This window comes from Indicator indicator, chromosome 1, assembly GCF_027791375.1.
Source record: "Indicator indicator isolate 239-I01 chromosome 1, UM_Iind_1.1, whole genome shotgun sequence".
Classification (NCBI taxonomy): Eukaryota; Metazoa; Chordata; class Aves; order Piciformes; family Indicatoridae; genus Indicator; species Indicator indicator.
The window spans coordinates 32,072,170-32,085,060 of record NC_072010.1 but is presented as its reverse complement, the minus strand read 5'-3'; the positions used below and the strand labels follow the sequence as shown (position 1 = coordinate 32,085,060).

Here is a 12,891-nt window from a genome sequence, read left to right as displayed (position 1 = left end):
CGTCGTGGAGGTATCAGTGGTGAGTGTGTGTGGGGGGTGGCAGGTGGTGACTCCTCAGGTCGCTGGGTGGTGGTGGTGGTGGTGAGGGGGGGGGGTCTCTCGGTCTGACGGCTGCAAGTGTTTCTTTGTGACTTCAGCGAGCGCTGCTCTGAAGGAGGGCGATGCCGCCGTTGGCTCCCTAGCAGGTGTAGCTGTGTTCTTGCTCCAAGCTGCTTGACTAGAGGGGTAGTGCTGCTGGGGCAAGGCCTGCCGCGGGGAGCCCCCTTCGTTTCGCGGGGAAGGACTTTCACTCACGTTTGTACTTGTAAGGCAGCTGCTTTTTTTGGCAAGAACTCGCCGCGGTGGTTGTTAGCTGTAGCCCTATGTTTTTTAAAATTTCTTTCGGATGATGCTTCACTGCTAGAATGAAAAGTCTGCGCTGTGTATGGGCAACGTAGCCCACGCAGTAAGAAGGGATTGATTTAGTAACCATTTTACACATGCATATAATACAGGTGATAACCTTTTAGGAGTAATAACTCATTTAGCTTAAGCCTTCTGTAACATTCAAGGGTCAAATCCATTTTAAATAGCTAAACCTATGTAAGCTGGAGTATACTGTGTGCCTGGTGTACTAGGAATATTATTAACCAATAAGGAATTTGATATCTGACTTGTAACCTTGGTTCTCTAACAGCAAAATACCTAAATATTTATTTTAAGTGATGCTTTCTTTTATGGAACCTCGGCTTTTATTTCAGTCACAGTCAATTCAAAACCAAACTTGCTTTTAATTTTTGTAAAGAGCATGCAGAGAACCTCTGTCGATCTTCTTAATGCACCCCAGGATCCCATTGGCCTTCTTGGCCACAAGGGCACATTGCTGTCCCATGGAGAACTTGTTATCCACCAGGACCCCCATATCCTTCTCCACAGGGCTGTTCTCTAGCAGATTGTCTCCTAACCTGTACTGGTGCAATTTATTATTCCTTCACAGATGCAGGACTCTGCACTTTTCTTGTTGAACCTCCTTAGGTTCCTCTCTGCCCAGCTCTCCAGTCTGTCCAAGTCTCACTGAATGGTCACACATCCTTCAGGTGTATCAGCTGAGCCTCCCAGTTTGGTATCATCAGAGATAGAAACCCTGTTAGTGCTATGTAAAGCCTTGGCTTTGGGACGTGTCAAAGGAACAGCGTGCTATAAAATTTCTGGATTAGGGTATCTTGTACACGATCAAAACTTCAGCTAGTATTAGTAAATGTGTATAAATTGAAAGCTCCATGTAGTTATGCTTGCATATTTCTGCATTGTTTCTGAGTCCCAGAATTATGCAGAAAAACTGAGTAGCCTTCATTGCCTTGGGAGAGTGAAATGAAAACGAAAGTACAAATATATTTTTATCATTGTAGTGGTTCCTGCGATAGCTGAAAACTTGTTTTGGTGTGTTGAGAGGGGGAAAGTTAACTACTTCCAGTTCAAACAAATCTCTCAAAAGCAGAGATCGTGTGTGTGTGTGTCTCTTAGTGGGGAAACGTGGTTTTGTCTATGTTAATTAAATAATCTGCCATTAACCATGAGGAACTTGGAGCTGGAAGTGAGCTCTTTCTGGTGCAACGCCATACTCACAGGCTCTGCTGCTTTTGTATTGAAAAGCTGGCAGAGTCTATGCCTGTGGTTCCTGATTTCTCTACTACAGTATTTGGCAATGTAGTTGATGCCCTTACTTGCCTTTTCTTTGTGGGGTGGGTGGTGTGGTTTTTTTCAGTTGCCTTTTTTGTTGTTGTTGTTGGTTGTAAAGAGTAAGATGGATTTCTGTGGGTTTGGCTGTTGAGTATTTGAAATTGTGAGCTCCTATGGGGTTTTATTTTTGAGTGTCAGAAGACTGAAGACCCAGGTAACTCCTTGTGAAGTAAAGTTAACAAAAGGAAAAGTAGGGCTGCAGTAAATATTCTGCATCTTCAGTGTCTGCAAACATTGTTAACTTCATTTGGACAGTGGATTATTGGTACTTCTAGAGGAAGTTGATGAAGGTTCATCTTCACAAAAGATGATGCTAAGTAACTAGTGTATTAGCAATGTTTTCCAGCTGAGCAATATAGGTGAATGTACCAAGTGACAGGGAGCAGAAGTGCCAAAGGAAATAGTTTCAAATACACTTGTTCCAGGAAATTAGTTTGGAAAAAGGTAACTGTGGAATCCAATGGTTAGGAGGATATTATAGGAAATGGGGAACAAAAGTATGTATTTTATGAGGAAGTGGAAATATAAGCTGTGGGGTTTTTTGGGGATGGACCATCTTGTATGGGCTGGACAAGTCTAATTTTGCAGCTTGTTTCTCTTATAAGATAATTGGATTACTTCAGTATTTTGCAAGGTTTATACTATGGTTAATTATGAGTTGTGGACACTTTGTCTGTCAGTTTAACTCAATTGACTACAAAGCTAGAGCAGCCTTCTTTTACTGTGAAAGGCCTGATGTACCTCATCACATTATTTTCATGTAATGTTCACAAGAATATTGTGAACACTGGTAGCAGCAACAGGCCTTAATGGAGGCAAAATGTTTTATGTGCCTCTATTCTCTACAAGCATACCAGCTCATGTTAACATTGATACCATGAAACAAAAAGGACAGAGGTTTGGTAGTGACTGTCTTGAAGTTCCATTTGATTGCAGGATATAGTCAAACAGTCAGTTTGATAAGAGTCATTGGAGACTATTTACTGCAGTGGTCTTTAGGATTATGCCTGGGAGACAAATTATTTTAACCTTTCACAGTGAGGATGGTGGCAGCCCAAATAGAGATATTGATTTGAACCCAGGTGCCTTTATGCAGTATTACTGACTGTCTTCCAATTGTTAAAAGTATTAAATGTTTTTGCCCACAGTATGTTTGGAAGATCCATCTTAAATGGACAAGGCACATGATTTTGTTGAATGTTACTATATATTTATATAGCATGCACTTACAGAATCATTAAATCATTGTCTTATTTTACAGAAAGAAGAATCAATCATGTCAGCACTAAACTGGAAACCTTTTATTTATGGAGGCTTAGCATCAATCACTGCAGAATGTGGTAAGCTTCTGCTTTAACTGTTTACATGATTTCATTTCCTTAGCATAGAACCAAACTTGTTTTAAAAGGGATTATCTATCAGTGACAATAATATATGGTGGTCTACAGCACAGGAGTTCTTCTGTAATGCTGTCTGAAGAGTTTCTCAGAACTTTGTTACAGTGTCATAATGCTTCTGTCCCTAAACTCATGTCCCATGGTGTTTTTTTTTATACAAACTTTGCCTTTGGATTGTATTATTTGGTGTTTGACCTCTTCCTTGACAGTGGTCATGCATAATACATAGCTTTTGTTTTGTGAGAATAGACAAGTTAAGCTCTCATATTTTTTTTTTGTCTTAGCTTTTCTGATTAGATATATTACAATTTAAATTTTGATTGGCTGGTCAGATTTGAACACTTCGATTAGTGTGCAACAAAGAATAATTGCTATAGTGAGATAGTGCATGTGATGTTTTAGTGCCTGCTCTAAAGCCAAACTTAAAATACTAAATGAAAATAAAGGAATCCTTGTTTTTTGTAGCAGCAGAATGTTGACTGACATGTGGTGGACTTGTATGTGAAGCCTGGCTAAGAAAGCAGATGTAGTATTAAAAAATTGCACTTAAAACTACTATTTTGTTTTCCTTTTCTACCTTCTCCCGTTCAAACCAGAGTTTGAAACATTTTATTTGACTTGTCTGAATGTGGCAAATAATATCAAAAGCTTTGTAAGAAAGACAAGCAATTTGTAAAAGCCTTGCTTGTCTGGTAAACATCATTAGAACAGATGTAATTAATTGTCTTCTATTAGTACTTAAGTGACTATTGAAGGCTGAGGTGGTCAGTTTCCTAAATATAATCTCTGGAGGAATATGCTTTTGAAACCCTTTCATAAAGTGAGAATGGGCATTAGAAACTTGACATAGGATTAGGCTACAGGAAAGCAGTAACAGAAAATAGGTACTGCTGATACTTGTTTGTTTTTTTAGACAAGAATCTGCATAGATTGTTCTGTACTGGTTTTTTTTTTTGCCTTCAATTAAATGTTCTTCAAAGATGTTGGTAGAATACCCATGCCAGGTCTGTACTTCATTGTGATTGCAGAGACCTACACAGTGTGGCTGTTTACAACCAGGTAATATCATGTTGCCTGAAAACATAGGGAATGAAAAACCACAGAACATTAGAGGTTGGAGGGGACCTCCAGAATTTGAGTCCAACACCTCTGCCAAAGCAGGATCACCTAGGGTGATCTGCACAGGAATGCATCCAGGCAGGTTTTGAAAGTCTCCAGAGAAGGAGACTCCACAACCTTTCTGGGCAGCCTGTTCCAGTGCTCTGTCACCCTCGCTGTAAAGAAGTTTCTCCTCATGTTGAGGTGAAACCTTCTATTTTCAAGTTTTTATCCATTGTTCCTTGTCTTAGCACTGTGAACCACCAAAAAGAGCTTGGTGCCCTCCTCTTGACACCCACCCCTCAGATATGTATAGCCATTGATCAGATCCCCTCTGTCTTCTCAAGACTAAAAAGCCCCAGGTCTCTGTCTCTCTTCATAGGGGAGATGTAAACATAGAAAGTGGATAGTGCCTCTGACAAACTTTTAGAAGAATCAAAGTGATTTTGTTTAAAACAAAATCTTGATGAGAGAGACTGTTGTGTTGTGGGATTTTTTTCTTTTCTTGACAGTATTTTAATATATTTTAGTATATAATCACAGAATCAGTCAGGGTTGGAAGGGACCACAAGGATCATCTAGTTCCAACCCCCCTGCCATGGGCAGGGACACCTCACACTAGATAACAAAGGCACATAATAAAGGCTGCTCACACATAATAAAGGCTGCTGTTTCTTACATCGTGTTCTTTGTTGCCTTTTGTTAAGGGAGTATTTGATTCAATCTTCTCTGGTTTTGTCTTTAAGGTACTTTCCCCATTGATCTGACCAAAACACGCCTGCAGGTTCAAGGTCAAGTTAATGATGCCAAATACAGAGAGATCCGCTACCGTGGGATGGTGCATGCACTAGTCAGGATATGCAGAGAAGAAGGATTGAAAGCCTTGTACTCTGGGTAAAACTAATTAACTTGCAGTAATGATTCATGAGCAGTATGCTGATAAATCTACAGCGTATGAATTCTTGGGTTTCAGATTTACAGGGTTAGCCTCCATTAATCTGGAAGTTTGAAAGCCCAGGCTTAGATGGCTTCAAGCTTTGCAGTCTGCAATAGCATTTAATGTTTAAAAAACCTCCAACAAACCAAAAAAAAACCCCACCTACCTTGAAAATAGAATAGCTAAGCAAAAAGTTATTCTATACAATACTGCTGTTGCTGCTCTATCTATCAGAAAAGAAACCAAATTAACCTTTATGTATATACAGGCATACTTTTCTTTGAAACATGCAAAATCGTTGGGAAAAGATGCACTCTGCAGATTTTTTTCAAAGAAGTGGTCATTTATTTTATAGATCAGAAGTTGAGGCATACTCTAATAGTTATCATTGCACAATTCATTCAAGTTCTTGCAGGCTCTGTTTAAAAACAAACACACAGAAAACCAAACCAAACCAAAAATCAAACAAAAAAAAAATCCACTGCCAATATACCCCAAACAACAACAGAAACCAACAAATTCTGTGTTTTTTTTTTTAACACAGTGAGCTAAAATTGTTGATTTAAATGAACAAACCTTTCTCTGGTAGCTGTCTTGTGTTCAGTCTCTCCTGTTATAAAGTATTTGCTAATCAGTCCTTTCCAACTTTGAGCATTAATATTATTACTGCCTATTTTTACAGGATTGCTCCTGCAGTGCTACGTCAGGCTTCCTATGGAACTATAAAAATAGGCACTTACCAGAGCTTAAAAAGAATGTTTGTTGAGCATCCAGACGGTGAGTGGGTTTTTTAAAATTTAATTGAGGACTGTTTTGCTTGCAGTTGGTTGTTTCCATTTGGTACCTTACTGTAGTGGTTTGAAGAAGTCTGTCGAGAAGAGAGACATTCCTTGTACCAATTACAGCAAAGTGAGTCAGCATGGGAAACTTGTCAGAGCAGGTTTTTAAGGCTTCTGTAATTGTCACTCTCTCTGGCTAAAGGAGGGGTAGCATCATCCTGCTGTTACACATTTTAAGCTTTGTAAATCTGCAGCTAAACTTTCTCTTTTATGGAATAGATGAAACTCTGATGATAAATGTTCTCTGTGGCATTCTTTCGGGAGTAATCTCTTCATCTATTGCCAACCCTACAGATGTCTTAAAGGTAATTGTGCTACATAGCTTGTCCCTAGTTTTTGTTCTTGATTAAATGGAGAATCTCCTGAGCAATATAGGATTTGTTGGATTGTAAATTATTTATTCTCATCTCAGCTTTTAAAAATCTGTGACATCTTAATCTTGCAACTTCCTTCTAGTCCATGCCAATTATTTGGAAGTACCAGGGAACTGATGGCTGTGGAGGTAGTTGGATCCATATAACTTTTTCTAGGGATGGGGAGAAAATAATTTGACCAACTTTTATGCTATAGTGTTTGTGTGGAAGCCACACTACCTATTTTATCCATGCTTTTTATTAACACTGTCATATTAGGATGCTTCTAGGGCTAAAAATAGGTGAAGATCAATTCAGAGCTAAGAGTTTCAGTGCTACTTCTACTATATGGTGGCTTAATCCTATAGAGAAGCTTTGCAATCCAGTTTTCATAGAAACAGTGTTCCAGCATCAGTTCTTTAAAGTGAATTGGTGACATGATCACCTCTTTAAGAATCTGTTAGCTTAACGATAGTCAGTAATCTCTTTCTCCTTGAAAGTGTTGATGGTATTTAAATTACAAAACTGTAGCATCTGACTTAAATGGCTGCCTTTAATGAAAAATTCAAGAAAACTTTCTGTTCTTCTAAAACTGCTAAAACTTAATCCTTCACAGGGATAGTGTGGCTGCATAGAAGCTTTTCAAACAAACTTCTGTTTGAAGTGTGGCTTCCATTAGTTAGTTCCCAAAGTTATGTCACTGAATTTGTATTTGATAGTTACCATGGCAAATTCTTAAGGACATTCTAAGAAATCCACAGGGTCAAAGATCATTGTTCTCACTAGCTGAAACCTTAGTCTTTTTAATGCTTTATTTTAACATGTTACTGTGAACACTGTAAAGGACATCCTGCAAAATCCATCTGTCTAATCTAAATGGAGTAGGGTACAAGTAGGGTACAAGTACAGAAATAGAAGTGACAATGCAGTTAATAACTGTACCACATAATTTGTTCAAAATTAGCAGCTGCATTTGGATGGTTAAGGCACTTCAAAAGATTGCATTATAGTTATGACAACATCAGCTATTAATTTGTATTCAAAGAGGAGTTGACTTCACTTACTGTAACTTAATGGAGTTTTATTAATGTTTTGAGCTGCTATTGATGTTGAAATATGTTTGAAAAGTATTTACTTTCTAATTTTATCTTCAAACTCATCTCAGATCAGAATGCAAGCCCAAGGTAGCGTGATTCAAGGAGGAATGATGGGCAACTTCATACAGATCTACCAAAATGAAGGCACTAAAGGATTATGGAAGGCAAGTTCTTTATGCTATATCTTACACTTGAAGTACACTTTCTTGCTGAACTGAATTTCATGTACTTCTACAGTATTCTCAGCCAAAATATGGAGAAATCAGTAGCTAATATGTACATAGTTTGTCATGACTACTTCACTGCTAGCATCTTGATGCATTTTGATAAAGGGTTACTGCCAGCTTTATGTTCAAGGATTAGCCACTTATTAAAAGAGGGGAGACAAATGGAGGCTTAAATTAGGGTGGCTGGCTGTAGGACTAGTTCAACATCCCTTTGCAAGACACCTCTCAAACTATATGCTCTGCTCTTTTTATGTCATGTACTGAAGTCTATTTGGAAGTTAAGATACTAATGAGCATCACCTGTAGCTCATTCTTGTAGGTTCCCTCTTAGGCCAGTTACAGTCACTGCGTGTAACAGCTGAAGGCCAAGAATGATACATTTGTTCTGAAACAGCTGGAAAACAGATTTTTCCCCCCCTTATTGCCATGCTTTTTTCTGCAAGAGTTCTTGAACTCCATTTTCCTTTTCATCGTTCTTACTTTGTCAGTTTTTCAGTTAGCCTTAGTATCACCTGGTTGTAGATGTCTTAGCTGACTGATGTAAGAGGTCAGATGTTAAGCAGAGATGGAGTAGCATACACAAACTGAAATTGTTATTCAGTGTGGAAAAATAATTTATTTCTTAATTTGAATGTGTATTTTTGGAGCACATTTAAGATTTGTACCTGAAGGGGGCTTACAGGAGAGCTGGGAGGGGCTTTTTACAAGGGCTTGTAATGACAGAATGAGGGGGAATGGCTTTAAGATGGAGGAAGGTAGATTTATACTGGGCATTAAGAGAATAGTTCTGGAGCCCCTATTACAGGAAAGATAGGAGTGTGCTGGAATGTGTCCAGAGAAGGGCCATGAGGATGATGAGAGGGCTGGAGCTCTTCTCCTATGGAGACAGACTGAGAGAGTTGGAGTTGTTCAGCCTGGAGAAGAGAAGGCTCTGAGGAAACTTGTATCTTAAGGGGGCCTACAGGAAAGCTGGTGAGGGACCTTTTAGGATGTTGGGTAGTGATAAGACTAGGGGGAATGGAGCAAAACTAGAAGTGAGAGGATGCATATTGGATGTTAGAAAGAAGCTCTTCCCCAAGAGGTTGGTGAGACACTGGAACAGGTTGCCAGGGAGGTAGTAGAAGTCCCAGCCCTAGAGGTTTTTAAGGCCAGGCTGCATGTGGCTCTGAGCAACCTGATCTAGTGTGAGGTGCCCCTGCCCATGGCAGTGGGGGTTCAAACTGGCTGATCTTTGAGGTCCCTTCCAGCTCTGACAATTCTGTGGTTCTGAAAATTTTTTGCAGTGAGGGTGGTGAGACACTGGAACAAGTCACCCAGGGACGTCAGGTTGCACAGAGCCTTGAGGTGTATTGGAAGGTGTCCCTGCCCATGACAGTGGGGTTGGAACCAGGTAATCTTTAAGGTCCAATCCAACCCAAACTGTTCTTTGATAGTTAGCCTTATTTGAGTTCACCATGTTCTTAACACATGCATGCTGTGCTTTGTTATTCCAAAAGCAAGGCTTTCTGATAGTGCACAAAAGTTAATTTCAAATTTCAGCTCTATTTTTTTTTTGACAGGGGGTATCACTGACAGCACAGAGAGCTGCTATTGTTGTTGGAGTGGAACTGCCAGTGTATGACTTTACTAAGAAGCACATAATTATGTCTGGATTTATGGGAGATACAGTATATACCCACTTCCTGTGAGTTTGTAAATCTGCTTGCATAACTCATTAGTAAGTTCTCATGGAGAATGAATCTTGAATTTTCTGTCATCAATCTAGATGCAAATACACTTCTGTGTCTGTACTTTCTCGTGCATCACAAATGATAGCACATAGCACGGAAGCTAATTTTATTTAGGATTAACATTTAACTTTCTTTTGAACATAGAATTTTTGTGATGATCTGAGTCACAGCTTTGCAAATTGAGGTTAGAGGAAAGTTTCAATTGAATATTTGCTGTTCTCAGAGGCACAAACATCAGAACAAGAGGACACAGTCTCAAGCTGTGCCAGGGGAAGTTTAGGTTCGAGGGGAAAGTTCTTCACAGAGAGAGTTGTTAGCTGTTGGAATGTGCTGCCCAGGGAGCTGGTGGAGTCATCATCCCTGGAGGTGTTCAAGAGGGGATTGGACGTGGCACTTGGTGCCATGGTTTAGTAGTCATGAGGTCTTGAGTGACAGGTTGGACTTTGGTGATCCTTGAGGTCTTTTCCAACCTTATTGATTCTGTGATTGTGATCTATTCAGGTACACAGAAACTGTGTGAGGGCTGTATATGAAATGTTCAAAATGATGCTTTATAATGAATCAAAAATAGCTTCACATATATTAGCTGATGTCATTTTTAAATACAAGCATTAAGCACTCCTATGTCGTACTGGGAAGGGGGAATTCCTGTGCATCTCTAATGAAATTTGACCTATCCTATTTAAACATTTCTTCTGCCAGCTCAAGTTTTACTTGTGGGTTAGCTGGAGCCCTTGCATCCAACCCAATTGATGTTGTGAGAACACGCATGATGAATCAGAGAAGCCAGCAACATGGGGGATCTTCAAACTACAAGGGTACCTTGGATTGCATGTTACAAGTAAGCAGTTCATCTATCAGCATAAGTAGAAACTGGTGCTGTCAAGCAGTGGTTTTGGTGTAGAGCTTGAAGTTGTTTTAAGCTTCTTTAGAAATTAATTATTTTGGCTTGTTTTCTTCTATCCCTAAATTGGATATGAGGTGGGAGCATGATGGCATTTTACACAGCATAGTGAGCAGGAAGCTTTTAGTGTCCAAACTGAGTGAACAATCACGTCTAACAGTCCAGGTCATAATATCCAGAGCAATTTGTGAAGTCAAAGTAAACTGAAAAATTTCAAGGGGGTGCCTAAGAAGAGCTACAGGTTTGCATAAAATTCTGCAAGGTTTTTGGAAAAAAGAGGTCCATGAAGCAATTTGGACAAATCTGAGTTGAGTAGTAAGTGACATGGACTGCAGGCATTACTAACCTTGCTTTTATCTAGCAAAATGTTTCCTTGTCCCATCATACTACATTTAAAACAAGGTTACAGCACTAAGCAATCTTCTTCAGTGGTATGGAATGTTAGCTGAGATGCTATTCAGATTTCTCACTAAAAGAATTGTGTGTTCTTGCTATGAGGTTTTTTGTTTGTTTGATTCCAGACATGGAAGAATGAAGGCTTCTTTGCTCTTTATAAAGGATTTTGGCCAAATTGGTTAAGGCTTGGTCCTTGGAATATCATTGTATCCTTTTCACAGGTGTGCAAAACTACTAAGCTGGCTATGTAACAGTAAATTGACAGTATCATGGAGTGCTCAGTCTAGGAAGTGTCATGTCAGCACAAGCATTCCCATTTTTATGAATGTAAAGTTGTGTAGTTGGCCATTTTTTTTTTTCTTACATGCTGCTGGTTGAATTGAATTAGTGGCACTCTGAGTGAATACTAGAATGTGATCTTGAGAAACACTGTTCTTCCAATTTCATACTTGTCCATTTCCTTAGTTTGGAGTCTAGTTTGAAATTAAATTGACCAGATGAGTTAGGAATGGGGGTTATGTCTACAACTGGGGAAAATGTTGGCAGTAAGCAATGAAATATTTTTGTATTTATCTTAGTCTCACACAACTGGGTGTTTGTTTCAAGAGCCAGCTGATTGGAATCCTGGGGAGTGGCTTGGTAGAGTAATTTTTTTTTTACCATGAGCAAACCTACTCCAGTGTATCAAAGCTAAGTGAGTAAAGTCTAAGGGCTTTTGTAGTGTTTTCCTGCCTCCTCAGTCCTGTGTTTAGGATTCTGAGGAGCAGGGATGGGAAAGCAGTTGATTTTACCAGCCTTCAAGCTTTTCATGTATGGGAGTGCCCTGAAATAAGTTTTAATTGTTCTGCAGAACAAAAATGGTCAACTGTTAGGAGAGCACCAAGAGAAGAGCAAAGTTTCATGTAAATGCTACTGTTCTTTTGTAGTGAAGTGACCATTTTCTATATGAACAGGAAACTATTTTCCTTAATCAACCCTTCCAGTTCTTTCTGACATATGAACAGCTGAAGAAATTAGACTTGTGACAGGCTGAATTCTATGCTGAATTCTGTTAATGTACTGTTTGAATTTAGAGCAAATTCTAATTTATCCTGAGTATCTGCTCTTTATTGCCTGAGATACTGGCCAAAGGAAGAGGTGATTACAAGGCTGTTGTGAATGAGAACATCCTGGAAGTGACTTCTGGGCTAACTGGCCCCTCTGTCAAAGGCTTGCTTGTGTGATTCAGTAAATGATGTGCAGTATTTTCTAGACTGAACCAAATGTGGTGGAATACCTAGTGTCAACTTTGAAAGTGTTGTTAATGTGAAGATGTGTAATGCCACATTGTTGTTGAGACTCAGATGCACAGTGTAAGAGACAAAGAACAGTCTTTCTGTAAAGGAAGATAGGGAGTACCAAGGAGCTGGGCTTCTCTTGTTTTCAGAAGTGTATACAATTTGACTGTAATAGCTTAGAGTTCCTAATTAGCTGCAAGTTATCATGAGACATCTTTGCAAGCTTTCAGTTCAGCAAAATACCTTCTGCAATACAAAATCTGCTTCTGGTTTTAGAGCTTTCCTGTGTTCTAAGCCCTTAGATGTCTGCATGTAAAATTGCTGGAAATTATCCAGCTTCATTTGCAAGTGTGGTTGCTACACTTGTCAGTTTTGCATATCTTTAGGAAAGGTGGGGTCATCCCCCACACACCCCCTGACATATCATTCACTCTAAGTAATTCTTCAACATATTCATACATAGTCATATGTACAAACAAGCCCATGCTCATCTGCCTATCTTGCAGAGAAATTTTATATTCTTCCATTGTTGGGAAGAACTACTTGTAATGGGTACTGGCTGTTATGTACAAGATGCAAGTTTTAGACTGAGCAGTTAAGGCTGTGTTGTGTGGGTGTCTATATGAAAAGAACCAAACCCTTCCAAAGGTAAGTCTACTATGAAGACTGCTTTTCTTGTTTTAAAAGACACTCAACCCAAAAACTACTGAGCACTTTCATACAGCAAACAGGCACAGGCTGTTGTTACACACCAGTAGAACAACTACAAACTCTAAAATTACCCTTTTTGGCTTAAATGTGTATTAAAACCTCAAGGCTATTATTAACTTACCAATTATGCCACAGTTCTTACAAATGCTGCTGTTGAATTCCAGGAAAGGAACCCTGTGAGATGCAAGTCATACAATGCTCCTTTT

The 12,891-nt window shown here is 39.2% G+C and overlaps 1 protein-coding gene across 1 annotated transcript; it reads left to right on the top strand.

The window, feature by feature from the left end:
* Positions 1-11,722, top strand: SLC25A30 (solute carrier family 25 member 30). The gene is made up of 10 exons (XM_054384053.1): positions 1-19; positions 2,981-3,059; positions 4,961-5,108; positions 5,834-5,928; positions 6,210-6,295; positions 7,509-7,604; positions 9,227-9,351; positions 10,100-10,238; positions 10,823-10,903; positions 11,681-11,722. The coding sequence occupies exons 2-10, from the start codon at positions 2,996-2,998 to the stop codon at positions 11,720-11,722; spliced, it is 876 nt and encodes a 291-aa protein (XP_054240028.1). The 5' UTR covers positions 1-19; positions 2,981-2,995.
* Positions 11,723-12,891: the final 1,169 nt, after the last annotated feature.

Bases quoted from the DNA above. Each gene is read 5' to 3' on its own strand.
- SLC25A30 (XM_054384053.1), top strand. From the start codon at position 2,996: ATGTCAGCACTAAACTGGAAACCTTTTATTTATGGAGGCTTAGCATCA. The intron at 5,109-5,833 runs GTAAAACTAATT...CTATTTTTACAG, and splicing joins TTGAAAGCCTTGTACTCTGG to GATTGCTCCTGCAGTGCTAC. The intron at 7,605-9,226 runs GCAAGTTCTTTA...TTTTTTTGACAG, and splicing joins GCACTAAAGGATTATGGAAG to GGGGTATCACTGACAGCACA.